This window comes from Chelon labrosus (assembly GCF_963514085.1).
Source record: "Chelon labrosus genome assembly, chromosome: 21".
Classification (NCBI taxonomy): Eukaryota; Metazoa; Chordata; class Actinopteri; order Mugiliformes; family Mugilidae; genus Chelon; species Chelon labrosus.
Window position 1 is genome coordinate 5,933,532 of NC_140354.1, and position 24,597 is coordinate 5,958,128.

At 40.6% G+C, this 24,597-nt stretch overlaps 2 protein-coding genes across 3 annotated transcripts; one reads left to right on the forward strand and one right to left on the reverse strand.

The window, feature by feature from the left end:
* Positions 1–761: 761 nt before the first annotated feature.
* Positions 762–23,627, forward strand: tmem184a (transmembrane protein 184a). 2 transcript variants are annotated; one of them, XM_084570264.1, is made up of 9 exons: positions 762–1,234; positions 1,450–1,668; positions 7,186–7,351; positions 8,154–8,244; positions 10,034–10,109; positions 14,240–14,331; positions 15,533–15,702; positions 15,779–15,976; positions 17,980–23,627. In XM_084570264.1, exons 2-9 carry the CDS (start codon positions 1,450–1,452, stop codon positions 18,207–18,209), a joined length of 1,242 nt encoding a protein of 413 aa, XP_084426390.1. In that variant the 5' UTR covers positions 762–1,234; the 3' UTR covers positions 18,210–23,627. The 2 variants fall into 2 exon arrangements, with proteins under 2 accessions (XP_084426390.1, XP_084426389.1); XM_084570263.1 differs by having other exon boundaries at positions 762–1,192; positions 17,980–23,626.
* Positions 19,554–24,294, reverse strand: mafk (v-maf avian musculoaponeurotic fibrosarcoma oncogene homolog K). Its single transcript, XM_084570265.1, has 2 exons — positions 24,196–24,294; positions 19,554–24,100 (listed from the first exon to the last, which is right to left on the reverse strand). The coding sequence occupies exons 1-2, from the start codon at positions 24,229–24,231 to the stop codon at positions 23,663–23,665; spliced, it is 474 nt and encodes a 157-aa protein (XP_084426391.1). The 5' UTR covers positions 24,232–24,294; the 3' UTR covers positions 19,554–23,662.
* Positions 24,295–24,597: the final 303 nt, after the last annotated feature.

Below are 24,597 nucleotides of genomic sequence, written 5' to 3' on the forward strand. Positions count from 1 at the left end.
CATTCCACCTATCCCAAGTATAAGAGAGTCTGATGGAACAGGTAGAGGATGGCGTCCTCCACCCCCACCCTTTTCTCATTTGTTCGTGTGACATCAAGCTACTGGAGTGTGTTAGGTGTCAGGGCTGCTTCATTGCCACTATCAATTAATGTGAATATTTTCTTCAGTAATCAGTGATTTAGTTTATAAAATGTAAAAAAAAAAAAAAATGGTGAGGAATGTCACAGGTAATGCCTTTAGATGTCATCCACGACGATCCATCTAAAGGCATTACCTGTGACATTCCTCACCATTTATTTTTTCTTTAATATATTAATAGCAGAGGTAGTTGCAAAGTTGGAAATTTTATTTAAAAGAGTAATTAATAAGAAGAAAATCAGATTCTTTTGTGACAACTAATTCAGCTCAAACAGTTATGCCGTTTAATGAAAATGTACCTGTATATTCTCATTACTTATTAAAGCTTATTAGTAATTTCGTTTTCGTTTCCTGTTGCTTGCTTTTGCAATAAACACTTTTAAGTTTAAAGAATGATGCTGTGAGGCTGCACGACTAAGTATTTATTTACTGTTTTATTTTTCCTTGTCTTGTGCACTGTCCTTAACAATATGCTTCTGTAACATTATACATTTCCCCATTGTGAGAAAACTTGAAGGTTTATCTTATCTTACCTGGCGCCATAACAAACGATTGAATATTGTCTTATCTTCACGAAGCAACGTGATGACGGCATACGTTGAGCCAAGGCCACGTGACTCCTCCACCTGTAACCAACCTGTTTATCTCCGCTGGTCGTCCGCGTCGCCGCTCAAGGATACATTCAAGTCTCCACTGTTTACACTGAAAGCTCGACTTTTTATTTGTTTCCCAAAGCAAACGCTACAGGCTACAGTCGTTTTACGGCTCACTGTAACAGTTTTTGCTTAACTTTTTGCTCGTTTGGGCTGAGTAGACTTCGACCTCGCTTCGCTGAGGCACCTGCCTCAAACAAGGAAGTCTCGCCTGTTGAATGCGTCGCTGATGACTTCAACGGACCGTTTGTAAACTGCACGGCCACCACAACAACCGTTGGCTGTTGTAAAAAGCGATTTTATTCTCCATGTTGTTCCCTTAACGCTGACTTGTGAGACAAAACTGGACTATTTGAGGACAGTGTCGTTTAAACTGGATAAAACTGCTTCCTCTGGACAAGGTGAGCTGTTTGTTGACAGTAGCCTAAAGAGGTTGCACAACGGTAATCCACTTTGTGCGTTTTCGTTTTAATATATCCGCATTTAAAGAAATTCTTGTGCCAGAGTAATTTTAGTAAAACTATATTTTACCTTGTTTCCAGGAGGAAGTCATTAAAACATTTGTGACAATTCAGGGAAACTCTCAGGGAATGTGGGGCTTCTACATTTTAACCTGTACGCCTTACACTGACTCTTCTGTCTTTTCTGTCTGTTTCAGATGAACGCTTCTTTCGAAGACATGGGCCAATCAGCCGAAAATAGTTCTATTGTTCACCTGGATGCGCCGATACTCCCAAACAAGTCAGACATCTCCAACATGACCATTATTCGGACAAGCAACGGGTCCCTCGAGGATGAGATGTTTTTAAACACGGTGACTGCTCAGGCCCTGTCAGGCATCTTTGTCTGGTCCGCTTTGCTCATAACATGCCACCAGGTGAGTCTGTGCTACTTCCCAAAAGGCTGATATGTGAGTGTGTTTGAAATCGGATGAGTGAAGAACCAAAATCACTGCGTCAAGTAGCACGAGGGTGTAACCCAGCACTCTCAAAGCACTCTCAGTGATGTAAATGTGTTATCATAGATGTCGGGGACAGAGCGATTGCACCTCCCTTGCCAGGGGACAGAAACCCATTCTTAAAGTCATAAAGGCTTATTACCTTACAGCTCAGCACAGTGAATTCAGTGCCTCACAATGCCCTTTTTTTCACACTTTCTTATCTAGTTTAAAAGTATTACTTTATTTTCCAGGCAGGTATTAATGTCCCTTCCTTGTAGGCACTTCCCCATTGCACTGTTGGAGTGTTTTGCTTTCTTTGACAGTGACTATTAGATTAAAATCATCTAAATTTCTCCAGCTGATTGCAGGACAGTGAATACACAGCAAGCCCTCTCAGTATGGGGGAAGCACTTGGCCAGGAAGTATAATGTATCATCACATACCACCTTCACCCTGTAACCATTTCATCGCTGCGGCAAATTAGCATTTCCTGTCGTGCGGGGGAGTCACCCGCTGTGCGGAGATGATAGCTTATCAGCATGGTTTTATCATTTGCAGAGAATGCAGAAGGGCGCTGTGTGCTATCAGCAGGGAGATCAATTGATATTGAGATGTTGTCCTGCGCACTGTGGCTTAATGTGGCTGGCAGAGTCCTCCAATTTAGTTTATGATTGTATTACCAAATATTGAAAATGCATCCATTCGACATCTGTGGGCTGCTTTCCATACCCCTTCATCGTATTTACAGTACCTGATAAAAGTTTGGACACACCTTCTCATTCAAAGTTTTTCCTTTATTTTTATCATTTTGTACATCAAAATGATCAAAACTGTGAAGGAACACATATGGAATTATCTAGTAAAGTGTTAACCAGACCATGTTTTATATTTTAGATTCCTCAAAGTAGCCACTGTTTGCTTTAATGACAGCTTTGCACACCCTTCACACCCTTGCTTCATGAGGTAGTAACCTGGAATGGTTTTCCATTAGTAGGTGTGCCTTGTCGCGAGTGAATTTGTGGGATTACTTGACCTCCGAACGTGTTCGACAGCATCGGTTGTGTTGTGCAGAGGTAGGGTTGGTAAACGGTTCTTGGTTTCATAGAAACAACAGACCATCAGTAAATTTCAAGAACTTTGATTGTATCCTTAAGTACGTTTGTGAAAACCAACCAGTGCCATGATGAAATGCCAAGATTGTGCAAAGCTGTTATCAAAGCAAAAGGTTAATATTTTGAAGAATCTAATATATAAAACATATTCTGATGTGGCTAACACTTTATTGTTTACCACATAATTCCATATGTGTTCCTTCATTGTTTTGATGTAAATAATAAAGACAAACAATTGAATAAAAAACACATAGAATTGATCTGTTAGTACATGGTGTAATTAATTAAAGAGTTGGCCTAAGAAACGTATTGACATACTGCTACTTACGAACATGTTGCATCCAGTAATCCAAAACCAACCCCTGTTTGGGGATTTGTGACTCAATATCCAGCAAATTGGTTTCTTTTTAATATACTTTGGCCAAACACTTGTCAGCAAGACATTTTAATTGAACAAATAAATAGCAAGTGCTCCGCAGGGAGAGCGGAGCACGTTTGCAACAGGCATCTTTTGTGCCACGCAGGGGGAATGAAATGGTCTGCAGGACTAGTGTTGCAATGCTGGTGGTGTTTCGTCTGACTCGGCTCTGGAGGATTGCTATAGACTCTTAAACTCACATTGTGAATACTAAGCAAAGATAGACAATGACCTCAGATCCTCTTTGCTGTAATGCTGCCAGTGCTTTGCAAGCTAGCAATTGGTGGAGTGTGGCTCAATTTTGTGGGCTTATTGGTCCCTTTGCAGCTTGAAGCATTAGGGATTAAGAGCAACAGACTGGTCTTATTGCCGACTCTATTGTGTTTTGCACACGATACTTTCCAATTGACTTCTGTTTTTGGCTATTAATGTTTTAAAAAGTGTGGTACCCTTCCCTTACGTCTGCTGTCACAGTAGAAATAATTCATTATTCAGCTATGATTTACTGTCAGGTCATCGTTATCGATCGTTGTCTTTACGAGTCAGTCCTTTATGCTACATTCTGCTTCACTTCTCATGTAGAAAAGACCAAATGCATCACACCACGCCCTCACAGTAATCACACTTAAATGTGCAGCTTAGCTTGTCATGGACATTTAATCAGGTTGCACGTGTCAAGTATGGAGTCTGGATTTGGTTGTAGTGAAACAGGATTTGCAGGACGTTATGGGTAATTTTATGAGGGGAAAATGGGGAGTATGTGGCTGTAGCTTAAAGTTTTACATTTAAAAATGAAAAGGGGGTAAGGATATGCTGTAAAAATTACCTGCTCAATGTACTGCTTATCAGCTGGTTAATTTTGTTCAGCTTTCTTTAACATTACAAACTTCAATTGCATTTAGTTGATTGCTGGATTGGTTCGTAAAGTGTAGTTTATAGATAAAGCGTCATAATTATTACCTTGTACATTTGAGTTGGGAATGATTACTTGGATTACACAGTTATTTGATTAATGTGTCGTAAGCATCTTAGTGGGCTGAGAAGGTTTTGGTTGGCTAGTATTTATTTTTTATTATCATTTTATGAAGAATGAGTCATCGGGTGTTACTAGAAAAGGATTGGCATTATCTGCTAATTGTTGAAGAGATCCTATGAATATTGTTATCCAAGTAAGACTTTACTTATCTGAGTAACAAACGGCTCCTCCATATTTCCCAACAGCTTTGTTGTAGGCCTGTTAACTTTGGTTGCATTAGTCATTGTGGTAACATTATATTCCCTGAGAAGCCCTGAATGAACCTGTTCAATAGAACTTACAAACAAATCTCCATTTACTGATATATAGATGAGATATGCTTTGTGTCATTTTATTGGTAGAATAGAAAATGAAAATGAGTCATTTTCTCAGCCTAATTACCAGTATTGTAGCTTTTAGTGTTAATTGATAACGGTTTGAATGTGACATACTGGTGTAAACAGATGTTAGTGCAGTCTTGTTTCAAAACTAAAGGTCACTGAAAAGAAGGATAACTAGATTGTCTGGTATGTTTGGCGTATAAATGTTGTCAGGTGCGCTACATTTCCTTTTCTATGTGGTATGGTTGTATATGTGTGCCTCTGTGTGTTCAAACTAAAGGGTAAGACCTTTTATCAGTGCAATGAAGTTTACTCACTGCCCTTATAGTGTGCCTCTGTATGTCAAGTCAGAGCTGTTACAATACAGGGTGTGGTCAGTAAGTTAGAAGCAGGAATGTTCTGGGAGGCCAAATAGTGGGAGCTGGGTAATCTCTCTTTATTCTAGACAGCCTCACCACTGCATTTCATAGTGTCACAGTGGCAGGCAGAACAGTGATTGCAGGATAAAATGTTACCATAAGTATATATATATATATATATATATATATATATATATATATATATATATTTATATATATGTATTGCTTACAGTAGTATTAGCAATGACCACAGTCCAGTTGTTTCCTCAAAGGGAGGCGATGTAGAGTCATATGGCCTGAGGGACAAACGACCTCCTCAACCTGTCAGTGTAGCCGGACAGAGAGAGCAGCCTGTCACTGAACTAGCTTCTCTGCCTGAATATGGTGTCATGTAGAGAGTGGTGGACATTGTTCATGATGGACCAGATTTTTTTTCAAGGTCCTTGCCTCTGCCACCAATGTCAGGGACTCCAGCTCTGACCTGCCTGCTGTATCAGCTTGTCCAGCTGCTAGGTGCCCTTCTCCTTAGTGCTGCCTCCCCAACACACCACAGCGTAGAAGGTGGTGAAAGTTGGTGGACAGCCATTTTCAGGTCTCTCCAGAGATGCTCAGTTGGGTTTGTCAATTTGGTATGTCAGGGCTCAGGCTGGGCCATTCAAGAACAGTCATGGAGTTGTTCTGAAGCCACTCCTTCGTTCTTTTAGCTGTGTGCTTAGGGTCATTGTCTCGTTAGGAGGTGAGCCTTCGGCCCAGTCTGAGGTCCTCAGCACACTAAAAAGGTTTTCGTCCAGGATATTTCACACATTCATCTTTCCTTCAATTGCAACCAGTCATCCTGTCCATGCAGCTGAAAAACGCCCCCACAGCATGATGCTGCCACCACCATGCTTCACTATCAGGATATTGGGCAGGTGATGAGCAGTCCCTGGTTTTCTCCTCACATACCGCTTAGAATTAAGGCCAAAAAGTTCATCTTGATCATCAGACCAGAGAATCTTATTTCTCGTAGTCTGGGAGTTTTTTTGGCAAACTCTATGCGGGCATTTATGTGTCTTGCACTGAGGAGAGGCTTCCGTCGGGCCACTCTGCCATAAAGCCCCAATTGGTGGAGGGCTGCAGTGATGGTTGACTTTCTAGAACTTTCTCCCATCTCCCTACTGCATCGCTGGAGCTCATCCACGATAATCTTTTAGTTCTTCTTTACCTCTCTCACCAAGGCTCTTCTCCCCCAATTGCTCAGCTTGGCTGGACAGCCAGCGCTAGGAAGAGTACTGGTCGTCCCAAACGTCTTCCAGTTAAGGATTATGGACGCCACTGTGCTCTTAGGAACCTTAAGTGCAGCAGAAATTCCTTTGTAACCTTGGCCAGATCTGTGCCTTGCCACAGTTCTGTCTCTGAGCTCCTCGGACAGTTCCTTCAACCTCATGATTCTCATTGCTCTGACATACACTGTGAGCTGTAAGGTCTAATATAGACAGGTGTGTGCCTTTCCTAGTCAAGTCCAGTCAATTTAATTAAACACAGCTGGACTCCAACGAAGGTGTAGAACCATCTTAAGGAGGATCAGAAGAAATGGACAGCACCTGACTTAAATATACCAGTGCCACAGCAAAGGGTCTGAATACTTAAGGTCATGTGATATTTGTGTACATTGATGATGAAACTTAAACAAGATATATATATATACCTTATAAATTTCATATTACTGGTATTTTTCCTAACTTTACCAACTTTTTTTGATGTTAGAAGTTTTTTCTTTTTTCAATAATCAATACTTCAGAGAAGATCTGAAAAGCAATTAATTAAAATTCAAATGTATTCTGGTTCTGTCTTTGCAGCATTTTATGTTTAGTTTTATATCAGTGTAGGCTGAGAATCTTTTGTTTTGGACTGTTAAAACATGTCCGTTTTTAAGATGTCACTGTGGGTGGTTTTAAATTGTTAATGACTAATGAAAGTAATCATTAAGGTACAGCCTTACTGAAGTCATATTACATCTTTCTGTTCTGTCTGTTACACAGTAAAAGCATTCTTCTTTTTTCTCTGGCAGTAATACGCAACAGTACATCATTTTAATCGCATATCATAAGCAGAAATGAGGTTTAAAGGTTATTTAATTTATAACCATATGCTTCTGTATCATTGCGGATTTATTTTTCTTCTTGGTTGCTAATGGTTCTCATTTTCTTTCCTCATGTTTTTGTCATAGATCTACACGCACCTTCGGTCCTACAGTATCCCCAACGAGCAGCGCTACATCATCCGCATCCTGTTCATTGTCCCAGTTTATGCCTTCGATTCTTGGCTAAGCCTCCTTTTAATCAGCAACGACCAGTACTATGTGTATTTTGATTCAGTGCGAGACTGCTATGAAGGTAAGTTTCACAAGGCCCCTCTCACAAGCCCTCATAGTGGTCCTTGGACAGCTGAGACTGTTTCCCCCCTCCCCCATTTTTTAGATTATTGCAAGCAACGGAAAGACAAGAAAGTGACCAAACTGGTTTTTTCACACCAGTCATTGTTCTCGCGTAGGTAGACCTCATTCTAGGAGCATCCATTTTTCATGCACGTGTTTACAGCAGTTTGCTTTGAGGAAAGAAAAAACTTGTTAAATGTAGTTTTGTACAGCACTTTTCAATATTTAAATGCAATGTAAACCTTGTTGTCTAGATTGTGGTTTAATTGCCTTTGCACAGTGTAAGATTTAAGACCAAAGCACTTCACCAGTGGCAAAGGTGAATCATATGCAAAATGGATTACAAGTCATTTGAGAAAAGAGGAAATAGAAAATACATTATTCAGGAGATTAGTTTCCAGTTTGCGGGCCAATTTAGTGGCTGATTGATAGTGCAGTGCATCAGAAAGCAGGGAGACTGGAATACCACCACCAGCGGCTACGGCTAAAACATAATGAACCTTCTCTTGACTGGACACCATATGCATTAGCTTCATTTAATCCCTCCTTAAATAGCAACAAGGGATTAGGCAGGGATTTCCAAGACACAGAACCCTCGGAAGCGCCTTAATATAAGGACTGAAACAGTTAATGGTCCAAAATGTAGGGCTAATTATTTTTTGCGGAGGAGTTCTTAAGTAGTTTGACCTTATTGTTGAAGTTATAAATTATTCTACAGTTAAACTCATGCAGTAAAACATATCTTGTTTTTTGTTTTCCAGCCTTCGTCATTTACAATTTCCTGAGCCTGTCCTTTGAGTATCTGGGAGGAGAGAGTGCAATCATGTCAGAGATTCGTGGGAAGCCCATACAGTGAGTGCTCTCGGTCCAACATGCATCTGCATTATACACGTGCAAGATTTTCATTGCAAATGAATATACTGACTCGGATGGACTAACTATATTCTATTTATGATCATAAAAGGTGCAAAGTACATTTTGCAGCCTTGACTTAGCATTCAGTTTGAACGTAACAGTGAAAGTGCAGCCAATAAACAATTGTGTTGTTCATAGGTTACAGTTTACTTTATCTCTGAGCTTTTGACCAGTGTTTATAGGGTTTGTTTAATGGCTTACTGACACATCAAGGGCTCTTTGCCAGGTTCTTAAGACATCAGGCTGTAATGTTGAGCCCTGATAAATGATGGCGTTGTTTGACACGCGCCTGTGGAGATGAGACATATTATTCTTCTTCGCTTTTACAGGTCCTTTAGGATGTCCGTAGACTTCCAGTATAATTGTTCTTGAGTCAGTAAGACTCAACACATTCTTTTTACTTTATCTCAAGAATTACACACAAAGCATAGTTTCTTCAAGTAAGAACTTAACTAACACTACCTATCTTTAATTTGAATATGATCTATGGTTTACAGTCTATTTATTTTCATGTTTAAAATATGATAGTGACACAATGAGCCTAATTAATGTTGAAGTTTAATATTAGATAAGTGTAATGTGTCGTGTTCTGATTAATAAACTGCATTAAATGTGAAGTGCTTTAAAATACTGCCGTCATAGCAGCAGTCATAGCAGAGCACAGTCAAGACTACCTCACTCATCACGCAAATCACAACCTGTTTCTTCCCTATTTGAATTTGTTTTGACTGGATCTCCGTCCTCTTATTTGCAAGTGATCAGGTTGCATTTGATCGACTGGACATACAGAGGTTAAAAAGTTAAAAGAAAATTAGAGTTGCAGACATGAGAAAATAGTCAGATATTGTTGGCTCAGTATCTTTGTATAGACTGTTAAAGGTTGAGATTCATGCCAGTTGTACCTTATTCTGTAATGTCTAACTGGAACTTTTGTCTGTAAAGCCCTTTAGAACAATCTCTCTGTATTATAAATTGCTATAAATAAACTTGCGCAGTAGCCTGATGGTTAGGAGCATGAAGAGTGCCTAAAGTGCTCTGAACAGCACCTCAGGGTGTCAGGCTGAAGGGTGCTCTGTAGCTGGGTCTCACTGATTGTGAGCTGTTGTCTAGGACAGGGAGGAGTTTAGTCCCAATCTTGCTCTCAGCTGCTGATTTCGTGTTCAGCCATACAGCAGAGCGCAGTCTTTCTCAACACTTGTATTTGTTCCATCTGCTTTTTCTGAACCATAAAATTTCCCCTGTCCACTTCCGCCACCACCATGCAATACGATGATAATACTAACAAATAACAATGATTTACCTGTATACACTGAAACAAGGGCCTCTTCTGGAAAAAACTCTTCTTGCTATTATTTATTACTTAAAATGTTATGTGATCATCGATGCATCAGCAATGAAAATACTAGTATTCTCAATGAGAAGTGTTCAAGTGTTCACGTTGTGCATCAGGAATGTGCTGTGCTTTTGAGATTTTAAGCCGTGAATGAATTATCCCATTTAATTTTTTGCTATAAATTATAAATTTTTGCTTAATTAACTACTCGCATAATAAATGGGTTGTCATAATATTCGCTGATTAATATTGACTGACTGTTTAGTTCATCAGCTATTTGATGTCTATCTAATGCAGTCTGATTTTTATTTATTTCATATGGTGTTTCCGTTGCTAAATATAACTTTATGATCCAGCAGAGATGTGACTCATCACTTCCTGTTGCCTTCACAGATCAAGCTGTCTGTATGGTACCTGCTGCCTCGGTGGAATGAGCTACTCCATCGGCTTTTTAAGATTCTGCAAACAGGTGAGCACCAGTCATCCTCTAATCTTTGCTCTCGAGTTGCTCATTCCGACCACTGAACTCCTTACAAGCATTTAAAATACATCAAATTGCCATTAAACATTCACACACAAAAACAAACTATACTTACTATCCTCTCCAGATTACTATTCTGCTTAAAAATTACAGCAGTTATAAAATGACAGCTGTTATAATTGGCTGTGTGCTTTTCAGGGGATAACATCCTTTGGGTTAAAAAAAAAAAAAAAAAAAGCAATTGAGGCCAGGTGAAAGCAGCTTGATAATAAACACAGAGAGATGATATGAGCTGTCAGCGCACAGCTCCCTCCCAGTGTCTTGGGACGCTGCACAAGCTTCCAGTCTAACACTGATGGATATTGGAAGTGAGAGTTATGGCTTCAAAACAAAATACATGGTGAAATGAACAATTTCTTCTTGCAAGAAGCAAGTGATAAACACTATGTGTTTTGACAGGAATCCTACGTGAAGTGTTTTAAAAGGAAAACCTTGCGAGTTTCCTCTGCTGGCATATCTGTAAGGAATAAATTAGGTGTTTCTGTGACAGAACGATTAAAGATAGAATTTATATGGATGCGCTTTTTTCTAATGTATTGGGTTTATGTATCAAAAGTTCTAATCGCAAAGCTTTCTGCTTTTAAAATCCTTATTAGCATTCATTGAAGGCAGCTTTTCAGGAGTCAATATATCAAACCCTTCAGGAATTATTAAATGCTGTTTTGCAGGTAGAGACTGAAATGAAGTGAGGGGCAACTGATTTCAAAATGATGATGAACTGCTGCAATACATGTTAATGTATTTTATCTGAATTACCAAAGCACTCCATATACAGTCCTGCTTAAAATTACCCCTCAGAATGTTCTACATTTCTGCATAAAAATGACTCAAAACATTTGCAGATTTTCACACAAGTCCTGGAAGCAAACAAATAGAGTCCAATCTAACAAATGGAATGGAAATAATTTACTTTGGTGTTTGTTTGTTCAAGAAAATGAACCATTTGTACATATCTGTGAGGTGCAAAAGTATGCGAACCATTGTGGTCAGTATCATGTGTAACCCCCTTGTGCAGCAATAACAGCAACCAAACATCTTCTGATCAGTCCTCTGGATCAGCTGGGAGGAATTTTAGTCTATTCCTCAGTAGAGAACCTCTTCAGTTCTGAGATGTTGTTGGGTTTCCTCATATGAACTGCTTGCTTCAGGTCCTTCCACAACATTTCTATTGGATTAAGGTCAAGACTTTGACATGGCCATTCCAGGATCGCTTTTCCTTCAAAGTCCGCCGTGAAAATGGCTTTCTAGGAAGATCTGCAACCAAATCGATAGCCTCTCCTCCTTCCACCATGGTGGGTTCCAAAAATAGCTATCAAAACATTAACGGGGACAATTTGCTTGTGCAGCTCGTAACAAATGAACATGAATCGCTAGCTTGGCTTAAAGGGAGCGTAGAAAACCCTGAGGGGTGTGTTCTTGTCAAGAGAAAAGTTCAGGTAAAGTCTAATTATTTAAATATCTTATTACAAAGTACTAAAACTGGAAGGGCACAAGATCTGATTTATTTATTAGTTGACGGGAAGGGGGATAAAAGCATTAAAATTCTTCGCACATTTCAGGGGAGCTTCAGTGTGTCATTAGAAGAGGGCTTAACAAATGAATCGCTGATACGAGAAAGCAGCCTTGAGTTATGGTGGTTCTTGAAGATAAAGTCAGAGGATAAGCTGCTTTTACATCATCAACAGTTTTTTGACATTTCAGTTTTAAGCAATTTATCATATTGCAGGATGCTTCAGGGAATCATTTTCTCAGAAAAGGGCACATGTAAATTCCTGTGGACCCTAAAGTGTAGCTGTCATGTTGCTGACACCTATATTGTTTCCAAATGAATAAACAATAATACAGCAATAGCAGCTACATTATTGGCATACATGGAGAATCAGACCGTGGATTATTTTAGATTATATTACTTATTATCACAGCAAGCTATATGAAAAGACAATGTAATGTTACAATGTCAGTAGGGTTTCTTTTGGTGATGACTTTATAGAGAATTCTAAGATAAATCTGCAGCTTCCCTCAACTCTATGGAGCTTTATTATTTACTTCTACTCTTTATTTTGGTGTCTTAAACTTTATAGCTTTGGTTCACCCCTGTTAAAAGCTCAAAGCTCACACTACAAGGTCAAAGCCAAACAGCAAGCGGACACAGTTAGAGATTAGCTGATTGGAATAACAGAGCACATATCAATTAAAGAGACAGTTATTTATCTTAGGGATTTGGCAGGAACTTAAAACTAAAAGACTGAATATTTAAATACCAACTTTATGTTGGTGTCTTTCTATTCCTGTTGGTTGGATGAGTAAATAAGCAACCAAAACATCAGTGGTATGTTCATGTTTTTCTTTTACAGCACCTCCCAAGTGGGTGAGAAAAATATTGCTGGTTTAAGGTGTTGGCCAATTGCAAGAGCTCCTCTTGAGCGTTTCGAAATCAGGAAGAAGGGACAGTAGCGGTGAGAATAGACAGGGAGTTGGCATGAAAAATATACTTGATGTTGAGCAAAAATGCAAGAGTGAGGTGACAGGACTTGTGGTCTGATACAAAGATATGACAATTAAATTGCTGAGGACATTAGTTTCTGACATTTATAATACATTAAGTAGAGCGATGTTGCAGTTTTGACCAGCTTCAGGTATCTCTTTCATTCATAACAGAAAGAAAATGTTTCAGGTCATTTCAAGCTGTGATTTTCTGTAAAACATTCTTTAATAATTGTCGGAAAGCTATAAAATTAGAAAAGTCAAATGACAGATTTCAGTACTTTTAAAGTTGATCTTAAATTCACAAAAAGCAAAACCCTGGATTTGCAACAGACTCAAGCCGTTGACATAGCATGTAGGTTGACTCATCCTCTTATCTTTTGTTTGTGTCATGCGGTGTACTCTGACACATATTGTTAAAGTTTATTGCTAAGAGTCTATGTTGTACGGATGCAGTTACTGACTCTAAATTAATCAGAGGCGGAAACCACATTGACTTTTAATCCACTGCCTCTACAAATGTGCATTGTGTTGAATAGCAGGAAGTACGATGCCAGATTAGCTCTCTGAGGGTATTCAGAGTGACTGAGCTGGCACCAGAACAGGCATGGGGCAAGTCAAGACTGTCGGAACTAAAAGCTTCAAAGCAAATCGGTCAAACCATTATCGATGCCTTTTTTTTTTTGCCAAGCCCACCACCAAATCAGGTCTTTCTAAAAAGCTGCCCTCTGGCTAATTGAGTTTAACACTTCTGCTCTGTTGCTTTCAAGTGCGGCAGTCTGTCAGATTGGTTAGTTCAGGCTTCAGTACACACCACAGAGGACACCTGCGCTCCAGTCTTCCAGTACCACCCAATCCCCACCCACATCAACATTAAGACATCAGTATCACGTCATTACTTGAATTGTTTAAGGGATACATTGCCTGCCATTTGAAGCGAGGCATTTCAAGGCTTTTCATTTCAACAGTAAATACGCTTTTTGCTTTTCTTGCTGACCTAGATTAGCTTGAAGACTGAAAAGTTGCACAGAAATTTAAAAAATCAGTTTGCTGCTCCATGAGGGCTTTGTCCTGGACAACTGCTTGCCTCTGAGCAATTGCTGGGCAGCCTGAGAGGTTCCAGGAAGTCACTGCTCAGTGCCAAGAAACAGTCCAACAGATAACCCCTCATAAAATGGCGAATTGTCTTTTAACCTGTTTATTAGTGAGCTTTAGTCAGACTGGAAGATGGGTTTTGTTATTTTTAGACTGGCCATGTTGTCAAACCATTGAATTGGATAACAACTTTGTGTGTGTGTGTGTGTGTGTGTGTGTGTGTGTGTGTGTATATATATATATATATATATATATATATATATATATATATATATATATATATATATATATATATATATAGTGTTACACTCTTTAACAGCTCTAATGATCAAGGTGAGAAATCATCACTGGTTATATTAAAGATATTGCGACACCTTGTTGTGTGATCTTTCCATCTAATTACATGCACAAATGGATTCTGACATCCTTCGTAGTGTCCTCGCTTGTTGTCTCCCTCTGAATTGTGATGTTTTCTCCAGGCGACTCTCCAGTTCTGCGTTGTCAAACCCATCATGGCAGTCATCACCATCATCCTGCAGGCCTTTGGCAAATATCATGACGGAGATTTCAAGTGAGCAGCGCGCCTCTCTTTGCATTTCATTCGTTACATATCAGTGCCACGAGGCTTGTGTGCTGTTTATGTGCGCATGGAAACAATTTGGAGACGGAGATAATTATATCACCTCTTCACAGTCGGCATGATGAAAATGTTCGGATTTATTTCAAGCGGCAAGTGAAGGGTTCAAACCTTGCAAGTTCTCTATTGCATATTGTCCCAGTTGTGTCACTGCCATAGCTATTATATCCACGTCTTGGGTACTGTTTATATTGCAACTAGTAATTCAAAAGTTTTTTCAGGGCGGACTAAAAAAATGTGTTGGAATTTTTCCCCAAATGTAGTAAGCGTTTAAAAATGAAGCCTCTTAATTCTTATTATGTTACACTTGGTGAAGATCATTATTGTAAGTGCTGTGAATGTGGAGTGCTACGAAGGCTGAGGATAAATTGCAGACTGACAAATTTTAATTTAGGTGTATTTCTGTGCTTCGGATGAGCCTGCAAGGGTCTCAACAGAGTAAGGAGAGGGTTGTTCAATAAAGCTGACTTTAGTGTGTACTCAAAAGCTGTAAAAATCTGCCTGACTTATTTTCAGGTGCTCTTCTCTGCATCTCCGTTTAGTTTGTCTTTCTGAAGATTCATCTGCGACGACATTTGTTTCAGCACCGTTCAGAAGAGTTCAACGAGGTCCTTGTGCTGTGCAGACGTTTCCGTTCAGCTTTGTATCGTCACCCTCTTATTGTCGCGCTAAAGGATAGACTTAATTCGATTCTTCCTCTTATTTCTCCATATGCTTCAAGAGGAAAATTAGCAGGCAGAAATAACTGTCATTTTTCATGTCTTTATTTAAGCTCTGCAGCGAGACCGTGATGAGATTGTTTACTTATACGCTTTCAGCCAACCATGTACTCCATACGGCACCAGAGTAATTAGTGTAGTCACAGCTGAGTCCTCAGAGAGGCTCTGTGGAATGCAAAAGGGGATAAAGGCAGGCTGACAATCAAATATAGATATCTGTGGATGCATCCTGGAAATAAGAAGGCCGTGCACAAACAAGCTTGAACTTCTTGTTCGAAGAAGGTGGTTCACGCAATAAGGCAGAAGTATCATCATATTTAAGCGTCTTCCTTGGAGTCAAAACGAGAATAAGTAATCAAAAACCTTTACACGGATATGTGGATGACATAAGTTTGTGAATCTTTATTTCTTTGCAGTGTGAATGGAGGATACCTGTATATCACAATCATCTACAACTTCTCAGTCAGCCTGGCCCTCTACGCTCTCTTCCTCTTCTACTTCGCAACAAGTGACCTGCTCAGGCCATATGAACCGGTGCTCAAGTTCCTCACAATCAAGTCTGTCATCTTCCTATCTTTCTGGCAAGGTAAGTTCATCCCTCTTCTTTTTTTTTCTCCACTCTGGCGTTGTGAGAGTGTGAACTGACGTGGCTTCTTTTGTAGGAATGGTCCTCGCAATCTTGGAGCGCTGCGGCGTCATTCCCAACGCTCTCCACATCGGCGGAGAGGAGGTCGGCGCCGGCACCGTGGCGGCGGGCTGGCAGAACTTTATCATCTGCATTGAAATGTTCTTTGCTGCCATTGCCCTCCGATACGCCTTCCCCTGCACCGTCTACCAGGAGAAGAAAAATGAAGTGCCAGGTGAGCGCAGAGAGCACTGACGAGCGGCTGAACTGATCGTTAACTTTTGTCCTCGCCTTGGAAATATGTTGACCTGCTCCGAGGCTAATTGCCCTTCTCCCCTGTAGAATAAGCACTGACACAGGCTTGAAAGTGTCAGACAAGCAGTAATTGCACTGCCCTGTAGCTTTCGAGCAACCATTTGGACAAGTTCAGTTTTTCCATTCAGCCCTTTTATTGAAATGCAGTGCAGTTTTGGTGTAAGCAAACATCGAGAGACCATTTGGAACTAAAGAGAAAATTTAGTGATGTAACGAGAGCTTGTGAGACTTAAGTATTTTGCCAGTCACTTCAGATGAGAAGTAAAATCACGGAGTGGAGTCTTGGATGGAGGTAATAGATGTGGACAGGACCCTAGCTGGAGTCTAGACGCTGGTGATGGTGGTTCAGATTGCTGATGGAGACTTGGGTTGAGACCTCCTGTACAATCAGGACGAGGAGGATGACAGACACTCTGAAAGGCTGAGCGAGAGAAGTTCAATAAATTTGTGAGTGATTGCCTTGGAGAACTCTAGCAAACACATGATTGGATGAGAGTAGTGACACCGAAACTGAGAATGAATTCATTTTGGCAGCGTGGGAAAGTGGAAGTGATGAGGAGCATGGAGCTGCAGAAGTAGCCTGAATTGATTGTGGAGGAGCAGCAACAGAATCTGTGAACGGACTTGACTTATTGAACTGTTGCTGAGGTTTCATTCAGGATGCAGCTGTTGCCGTCAGCCTTAGGGCATATGTTATATAGAAGTGCTGGAAATGTTGATGAATACAATGAATTGAACCAGGATATGAGCTTTCATTTTTACAGTCAAGACAAAATCAAAGATTTTAGTCACACCTCTATCAGCTTATATGAAAATAAATCCATTACTCATCTTTTGTTCCAAAGTGAACATCCGATCCTAAATTTCCTCAGTCACCTGGTTTCCTCTTATAACTGAACTTTTGGCTAGTACATTAACGTTCCCCCAGGTGTTGATATGTGTCGCAGCAGAGGTTGCTGCACCTTTGGTTTAATGTTCCTCTGCTGCAGCCCTGTGGAGCAGGCACGCTGTGAGGAGGAACTCACTAGACCATGCCTAACTGCCCTGCACCCTCCCCAACCCCACCTTGGCCTTCTCTCTGCCGTCTCCATAAGCCGATCCAGACACCACCGCCAGTGACCCTGAAAAAGGAGGCTGTGGACGTCTGCCGGCTCTCTCTATCTCTCTCTACGTTTTTTTTTTTTTTTTTTTTTTCCCCTCGCTTTGCTTGCTTCAGACATAAGTTTATTTCTGGAGCACATTCAACCTTGCTCACAGCTGGGTTCTCAGGGAACATCAGCGGAAAGAGGACCATAATTCTCTTCAGTAGAAGCAGTGTTGTGTTATGTTGCTTTGGACAGACAGTATCACTGCATGTAGTTGACTAAATCCTTGATGGGAAGAAACGATGCTAATCGTTTAACAGGCTGAAAACACTATCAACATTTGTTTCTCACAGCTTTTTCAAATAAACGTGCTTTGGATTTGATCTTTGTTGGAAAATATGAAGATGAGATCGACGTCTACTGGAAGTCGTAATGGACAATCTGATATTTTATAGAATGATAAAATAATGATAGATTAAATGATCTAATGTCCATTTAAAGTAGTCAAAGGATTAAAATGTTTAATAATAATAATAAGTATTTGCATGAGTTCCATTATCCATTTTAATGCACCTGGAAGGGAAATATTTCTAATTTCCCTTCATAGTAGTATTAACTATGACCATACTTCAGATTCTGCTTGCTTTCCACTGCGTTACTGGTGATCACTTCCTGATTTCAAAAACTGTGGTTCGAGCCAGGTGCTAAAAGGAATAATTCTCTAGTCTTCACATTAACTTCCCTTTTTTGTACTGAGGTATTTAAAGCTGCAACAAGGCAGTCTCTCGCGTTACTGTCTGACCTACAAAGTGCTTTTGTTTCCTTGTTGTTTCTGCAGAGACCATCCCCCCAATGCACAGCATCTCCAGCGGTCTGAAGGAAACCATAAACCCGGGGGACATGGTGCAGGATGCCATCCACAACTTCTCCCCAGCTTATCAGCAGTACACACAGCAGTCCACACAGGAGGTGTCCCAGCCCACCACGAACGGGAAAGTGGCCACGGTCAACATGAGCTCCCGCAAGTCTGACAAAATCATGCTGATTGCATCAGATGATGATTACTAGGCTTGTTTCCAGCAGGATCCAGGTGTTTGTGGCCTTGCCACCCTATCTCTGACCCCCTGGGGAAGCATCTTTACTGCATTACAGAGCTGGATTCATTTTATTATCCCAGTATTTAAGATGAACTGCCCGCTTGTGTCTTGTTCTATTGATAAATTAAGCTCTAAGAGGAAGATGAAATTTCAAATTGATAGCTCAGTAGTCAGAGAACTGATCAGTCCTCCATCTTGGCAGTAATAATTTCATGAATATTACATTTCACATTCGCTGGATCACAGAAGTCTGGAGTTTCTCTAAATCAAGCTGCTGGAATGTTCAGCTGTGGTCCTGATGCTGATTCCGTCTTTATGTCACTGCTCGCTCTCTCTGAAGTGCATTCCCTTTGATTCATGCCACTTTCAAAGAGGAGATGATTAATGTGTGACTCCAGGTAGGAAGCAGGGAAGCCAGCGACGGCTACGAACGGCACTTCATGGACCGTTTCTCGCATCTTCTTGTTTGAAGTATTTGCTGATCATTCCCCTGCATAGCTTCCTGACGGATGGAAGGAATCTGCTCGAAGACGCATTCGTTTTGGAGCAAGAATTTCAAACTGCAGACTGCGCTTCACAATCCTTCTTATCTGCAGTAGCGTGAACTCTCCTACAAAGTCAGACTTCTGTGGCTCTCATTCATTTTCCCAACATGCTAACGATTGTCAAGCAGTGCAATGAAACAGATTCTGACCATTCATGTTTTTTGTTGTTTTTTTGTTTTATTTAAAGCTTCTGCACATTGAAAATGTTTTTTCTTTTTTTTGCAGAGCTTTTTGTGATTGACTTGTCACATCGCTATTAATATTATAAGTCCCGTGTGACAGGGATTATGAAATATGTACAAAATTTAGCTAGTGTAAATTGTGGTGTATAATATGTTGTACTTGTGTAAAGATTTGGATTGTTAATTGGGAAGACCTTGATGTATTTATTGTGTTGCTCAGGCCTAGTTAGACCAAACCAAATATGTGAGACACTTTTGTCAGTTTCTCCTCTTTTGTTTTTCTTTAGAGATGTTGTACGAAGGACAACTTAAATTTTTTTATATTTGAAGTGCTAGTTTGTTTAATTTTTATGCCCTCTGGTGCCAATGATAGCTGTCTTTCTGGGAAAGCAGAAATTATTTTACGGTTGGGTACAAAATTATTCAAAAAGGTTGCGTGTCTTCGTCTTGTTTGGCAATAACTCCAAATAAAATAACTGTTTTGCTTCGGTCACTCGCATGGTGAAGTTTTTACTGAGGGGGAAAAAAAAATTATTTAAAGCTACTAAAACACAGTAGAACTATTTCTAGGAAAAATTTACCAAAAAATCAGAGCAGAAACAAATAAAGATTTTATTTGTACATGAGGGTAGTTCATTGAGAAAACATGTAAATAAATGAATGTAAAACAAAAAAATAATTTAGGTTGTTTTTCTTTTAATAAAATTACACAAATCAATGAAATAAATATATAAATGAGTAATGAAAACTCGTGAAGGGTACATAGAGTTTATGCTGCCTTTTTACTGTCATTAAGCGTCAACATGTTAACATGAAACTAGAACAAAGATCCATTTACCTCAAACATAGAAATTTACCATAGAAATTGCTGCTGTTGAACATTCAATGCATTTCATCCATTAATTCACCCACAACCATGTAATCCATACACTATATTTACATGCTCCATTCCTTCGACAATGCTAAAACGGACTTTCTACAAAGTTCACACTACGTTAGCTTGTAGGACTGGCAGAGCTTGTGTGTGTGGAAGCTTATTCAATTCAAAGACATGTTTTCAGGAAGAAACGTTTAAATTAATAACCTTGAATATCTAGTCAAGATACACAAACAAAAAAAGCTTGTTCTATAAATACAATTGCATTGTTATGGTTCATATGAAAATGTAAAATAACCACTTCTGTCTTAAGAGTTCCATTACAGCTCCTGTGTATAAGAAGCTTCATTTACTGGATAAGAAAAAAAAACTGTCCAGACCAAGTGTGGTAAGCATCCAGGTATGTTTATGCCATTTATGGATCCTAAAGTAGTTTTCAGCAAATTTATTTTGGCAAAAGAAAAAAAAAAAGTGGCTCATAGAAGAAAAATAAATGTAAATAATGTTTTTTTTTTGGAAGCTTAAGAGGGACATGTGTTCAGGAGCATGAATGGACCTCTGCCGTGTCACGCTTAACAACAGAGCGCTTAATTCACCCAGAGAAAGGTTTGTCTTGGATTTGGCACAGACAGAGATATACACTTTAACATTTAGAAAGGTGTTTTCTACCCCAGAGGCGCGCCAGTGAAGGACGGTCGCCTCAGACTCGACTGCAGCAGTAAGTGCTAAAATTCAACAGGGCCTCATTTAAAGTCACCAATGCTTTTAAACCTCACCACGAGAGGTCGCTGTAATGCTTTGCAGAAAAAATGTCTGACAATGCTGAAAATTTGAACTTCATGTAAACACACAGCTTGTACTCGTTCGTTTCAGGCTGCAGACACCTTAGCCAGGAGAGAGTCATGGGAGAACAGTCTTTAACAGCTTTGGAATTATTTTCAGGTAAGGCTTTTTAACAGTTACAATAACCATCAGTTTAAATATATACCAGGTACACCTTAAAGTCTGCAACAACTGACAAGGTTCACATGCAGGTTAAAACATTTTATTTATTTGTTTTTAATATTAAAAGCAACTTTTCTTTCTTAAATATCAAGGCTTCAACTGAAAGGGCCCGAAATATCCAGCTGCAAAGTGCACATGTGGTTAATATTTAGCACTGTTGAATCATTACATTTTTCTAGCAGTAACTTTTAGCTTTTAGTTCCAATTACTTTGCAGCCTCTCGTGTGATTACATTTTAATCCGTTATCATTTCACGGCTTGCTTCAGTACTGTGACAGGCGGCGTAAAAGTAGTAAAACACGACTAGGTGTCAGGCGCACGTCCCCGGTAGCTTTTCGCCGTGGCAGGGGACCGGCTGCGACCTGTGTGTAACCCCAGTCGCCGTCTGTCCCAGTAGCTTGTCAGACAAACATAGGAAATGTGCTGAGAAGAACTATTCAGGAGTTATAAATACTCACAGAGAAGACTTAAGTTGCGAGAATAGTTGTCTCATTGTAAATGTGAATACGACTTCAGATAAAAGGCCAGCATCACTATAATTAGACTTTGAAGACTGATTACATAGTCACACCACTCCCAGGATAGTAAAAGACATAAATATAGAAAAATATGTTATATATATATATATATATATATTTATATATTTATATATTGTATATGCATATAAAACTAAGTAACAGAAAAGGAACATAGGATGTATCGACATAGAAACCAAGTGAAAATACAAAATCAGAGTAAGAACACAGCAATGCCCCTGCTTCAAAATCACAGCAGGTAGTACAGCAGCAAAGTTCCCCGTACTGTTCTTTGCAGCTATGGAACAGGGGAAGAACAGTCATGTCCTCTTAGCCAAGAGAAAATCCTGACATGAACAATCTCTATTCACTCCAAATTAGGAATGGATCCTCGGTAAGAACGGCTTGGATTTCAAGTGAATCTCAGATTTAAATATTAACAAAACGTACAACAAGAGCAAAGGTGTTTACTGCGTTCAGTTGTCATGACACCTCTGTTTCTAGAGATGGGCGTCAGGAGTTCTCTTGCAGAAGAGTGTGTCAAAAGCAAGGTGAATAGCTACTGTTTCAGAGTTACCAACACCGGCAGCAGCGCGTCTCGTGACCCAGCAGTAGGAATGATTTCTGTTTGGACGGAGCTCTCAATGTAAAGCGACGACGGAAGCGGTGGGAGCTTCGTCGTCTCTAATCTGTAATATACAGGAAGTAAGGTGAATTGCATCATACTTAATCAGGAGCGCTCTCATTACCACTATATCCAATATGGATTACCTACCAAAGAGTGGCATAGACAGGAGAGAGGCGAAAACATCAAGCAGTAAGTGCTGCAGTACACATATCAGAGAGCATCCTCTGTTACATTAGGCCTGACCTTGCAGTAAGTGGTCACACCACATTCAATCATCGCGCACTGAAGCCCCAGTTACTACTGAACTTGAGGAACAAGCACGAATAGCTTCCCCGGGAAATGTTTGATTTTATACTGTCTCTTCGCAGTTTCTTTATAAGTGCTATGCGATGAAAATAAATCCCGTCGTCTTATTCTCAGCATTTAAATTCTGTTAAACAAATAAAACATGTACGCAGAAATAATGACTAACTGACTTCTCAGGTCAAAAGGGATCACCAGAATCACATGCTTCTTTAAACAGCCTCCAATGTCTTCAGCAACCTGGCAAACGCTTCTCGGCCGACTTCTCAGCTACAAAAAGAGTAGGACGGCGACTTTAGGATGCATCCGATGTGCCGACGTGGACGCGTTATAGATTTGAGCTTTATCTTTGTGTAGTTGCCAACAGGAGTAGAGAAAGGCACACGTGGCCGTCTTAAATAATATTTAACAATCCAGCAAAGGCTTGCATGCAAACTCTGCCCTCAAATATTACTTTAAAACTACCAAATTCGACCACCATCAGCAGCTATATGAAAGCCTTTACTGGAGCGTACTACCTGCTATTCCCTGGCATTGCTTCCTAAATACTACTAAATAAGTTATTTGGCACGGCAGAGCAGTTCAGCTCTACTCGTGATCCACGCTGGTCAGCTATCTAACAGCAAACACGCTGCGGGGAGCCACGTGTTGCCAAGTTTTCACTTTAACCAAACAGTAAAACTGGCGATTTTACTGCTTCGCACCTCCTAAAAGAGAAGCCGAACATATCAGTGAAAACATCTGGTGTTGTGTTTGGCCGGCTCTCAAAGACATCTGGCTGGAAAGCGCTGCCGAGTGCTGCTGTGGAAAGGTGTCCACCTAACATCGACGCACCGATGCGTTCGACTGCATGTCAGATGTCTTGTCGATCATCCGTGGATCTGCGTAAGGCAATCGCTGCAAACTCATTTTGCACCGAGACACAGAAAAATAGGATTTGGCTTTACAAATAGCTGTACTGTCACACAATATGTTTAAATCGCTCATATTCTCAACTTTATAGCGTCAAGTATCAGATTTGTCCTAGACCATGCTGCCTTGTGAAGCTATGTCGGATACTTTACACTGGAGTAAAAGCAAATCTCTGCTATTAGTCGTAGAGGTAGGGTCACAGAGGCCCTATACCCTGCCGGTGCTGGGGATCAGGGAGCGGGGTTTGCACAGTGCACAGACAATCTAGATTGTGTAAGAGCGACAGAAGGAGGGAGACAGAGTTGTGAATGCAGCACATCATCACATAGAGCATGCCACCCCATTCCATCCCTCAGTCTAACTACTGAGCGTCCCCTCAGTACTGGATGAGTGGGTTCAGGCCGAGTCAGAACCAGGAAGGACCAGGCAGGAGAAGGAGAGCCCAGTCCTGTCAACACTAGGAAGTAGCTGAGAACGGGGTAGGGCTGGAGTTGTTGTGGTTGGCGGACTTGACGATGGTGATGACACTGGTGGTGGCCACCTTGCCCGGCGAGAGGGGCCCTCGGGTCACAGTCCGAGCAAAACACTGCAGGGTCTCATACTTTGCCCGCAGGGCCTCCAGCTCCAACCTCATGCTGGCGTTTTCGCGGGCCAGCTTGTCCACCTCCTGCTGCAGCTCCGTCTTTTGTCTCTCCAGCTCCTCCTTCTGGGTGACGCGTTTGATGCGGCAGCTGGCGGCGTAGCCACGGTTCTTCAGGGTCCGCCGCCTCTGCTTCAGCCTCACGACGTCCTCCTTCGTCAGCCCGCGCAGGTGCTGGTTGAGCTCCCGCACGGACATGGCCACCAGCTCGTCGTCGCTGAGCGCCGGGGCATTCTCGCCCGCCTCCTTCTTGACCTGCGGGACGTGAGCAGCGGACGAAAAAAAACATGAGAAACGGAAAGCGTGCGTTCGTGAACGAGTCCAATGCATGTCGGACTTCTCACACCTACCTTTAAAGCTTTGCTCGTCTTAAAATGAGTCGTCATTCCCTGCAGGCACACAACAGACCAGAATCTCACAGAAGGCACACTGAGAAGTGAAAAGAAAGATGTCAGTTACTATCCATGGCTGAACACAGATTTACTGAAGTACTGTGTCTTAAACTAAAGCTTGTTGGAGTTTTCTTGGTGACATTTCACCACTTATTCAAGTGGCTTGTTCAGTTCAGAACTGCTGCTTAGGTGAGTGCTAAAACATCTTCAAAAAAAACTCAAACAGGCCCAGTTGTTGTTTATTGGCTGTAGCATGACCTAGATGAATGAGAATCACAGACTCAAGTCCTTCATTTCTACACAACTACACTTGATATAAAACATTTCTACTAGAATTACTTGGCGGCCATTTACTTACAC

Excerpts from the sequence above, each read along its gene's own strand:
- tmem184a (XM_084570264.1), top strand. The coding sequence starts at position 1,450 with ATGAACGCTTCTTTCGAAGACATGGGCCAATCAGCCGAAAATAGTTCT. Across the intron at positions 7,352-8,153 it reads AGTGCGAGACTGCTATGAAG|CCTTCGTCATTTACAATTTC; the intron begins GTAAGTTTCACA and ends TTTGTTTTCCAG. Across the intron at positions 14,332-15,532 it reads TATCATGACGGAGATTTCAA|TGTGAATGGAGGATACCTGT; the intron begins GTGAGCAGCGCG and ends ATTTCTTTGCAG.
- mafk (XM_084570265.1), bottom strand. The coding sequence starts at position 24,231 with ATGACGACTCATTTTAAGACGAGCAAAGCTTTAAAG. Across the intron at positions 24,101-24,195 it reads AGACGAGCAAAGCTTTAAAG|GTCAAGAAGGAGGCGGGCGA; the intron begins GTAGGTGTGAGA and ends CACGTCCCGCAG.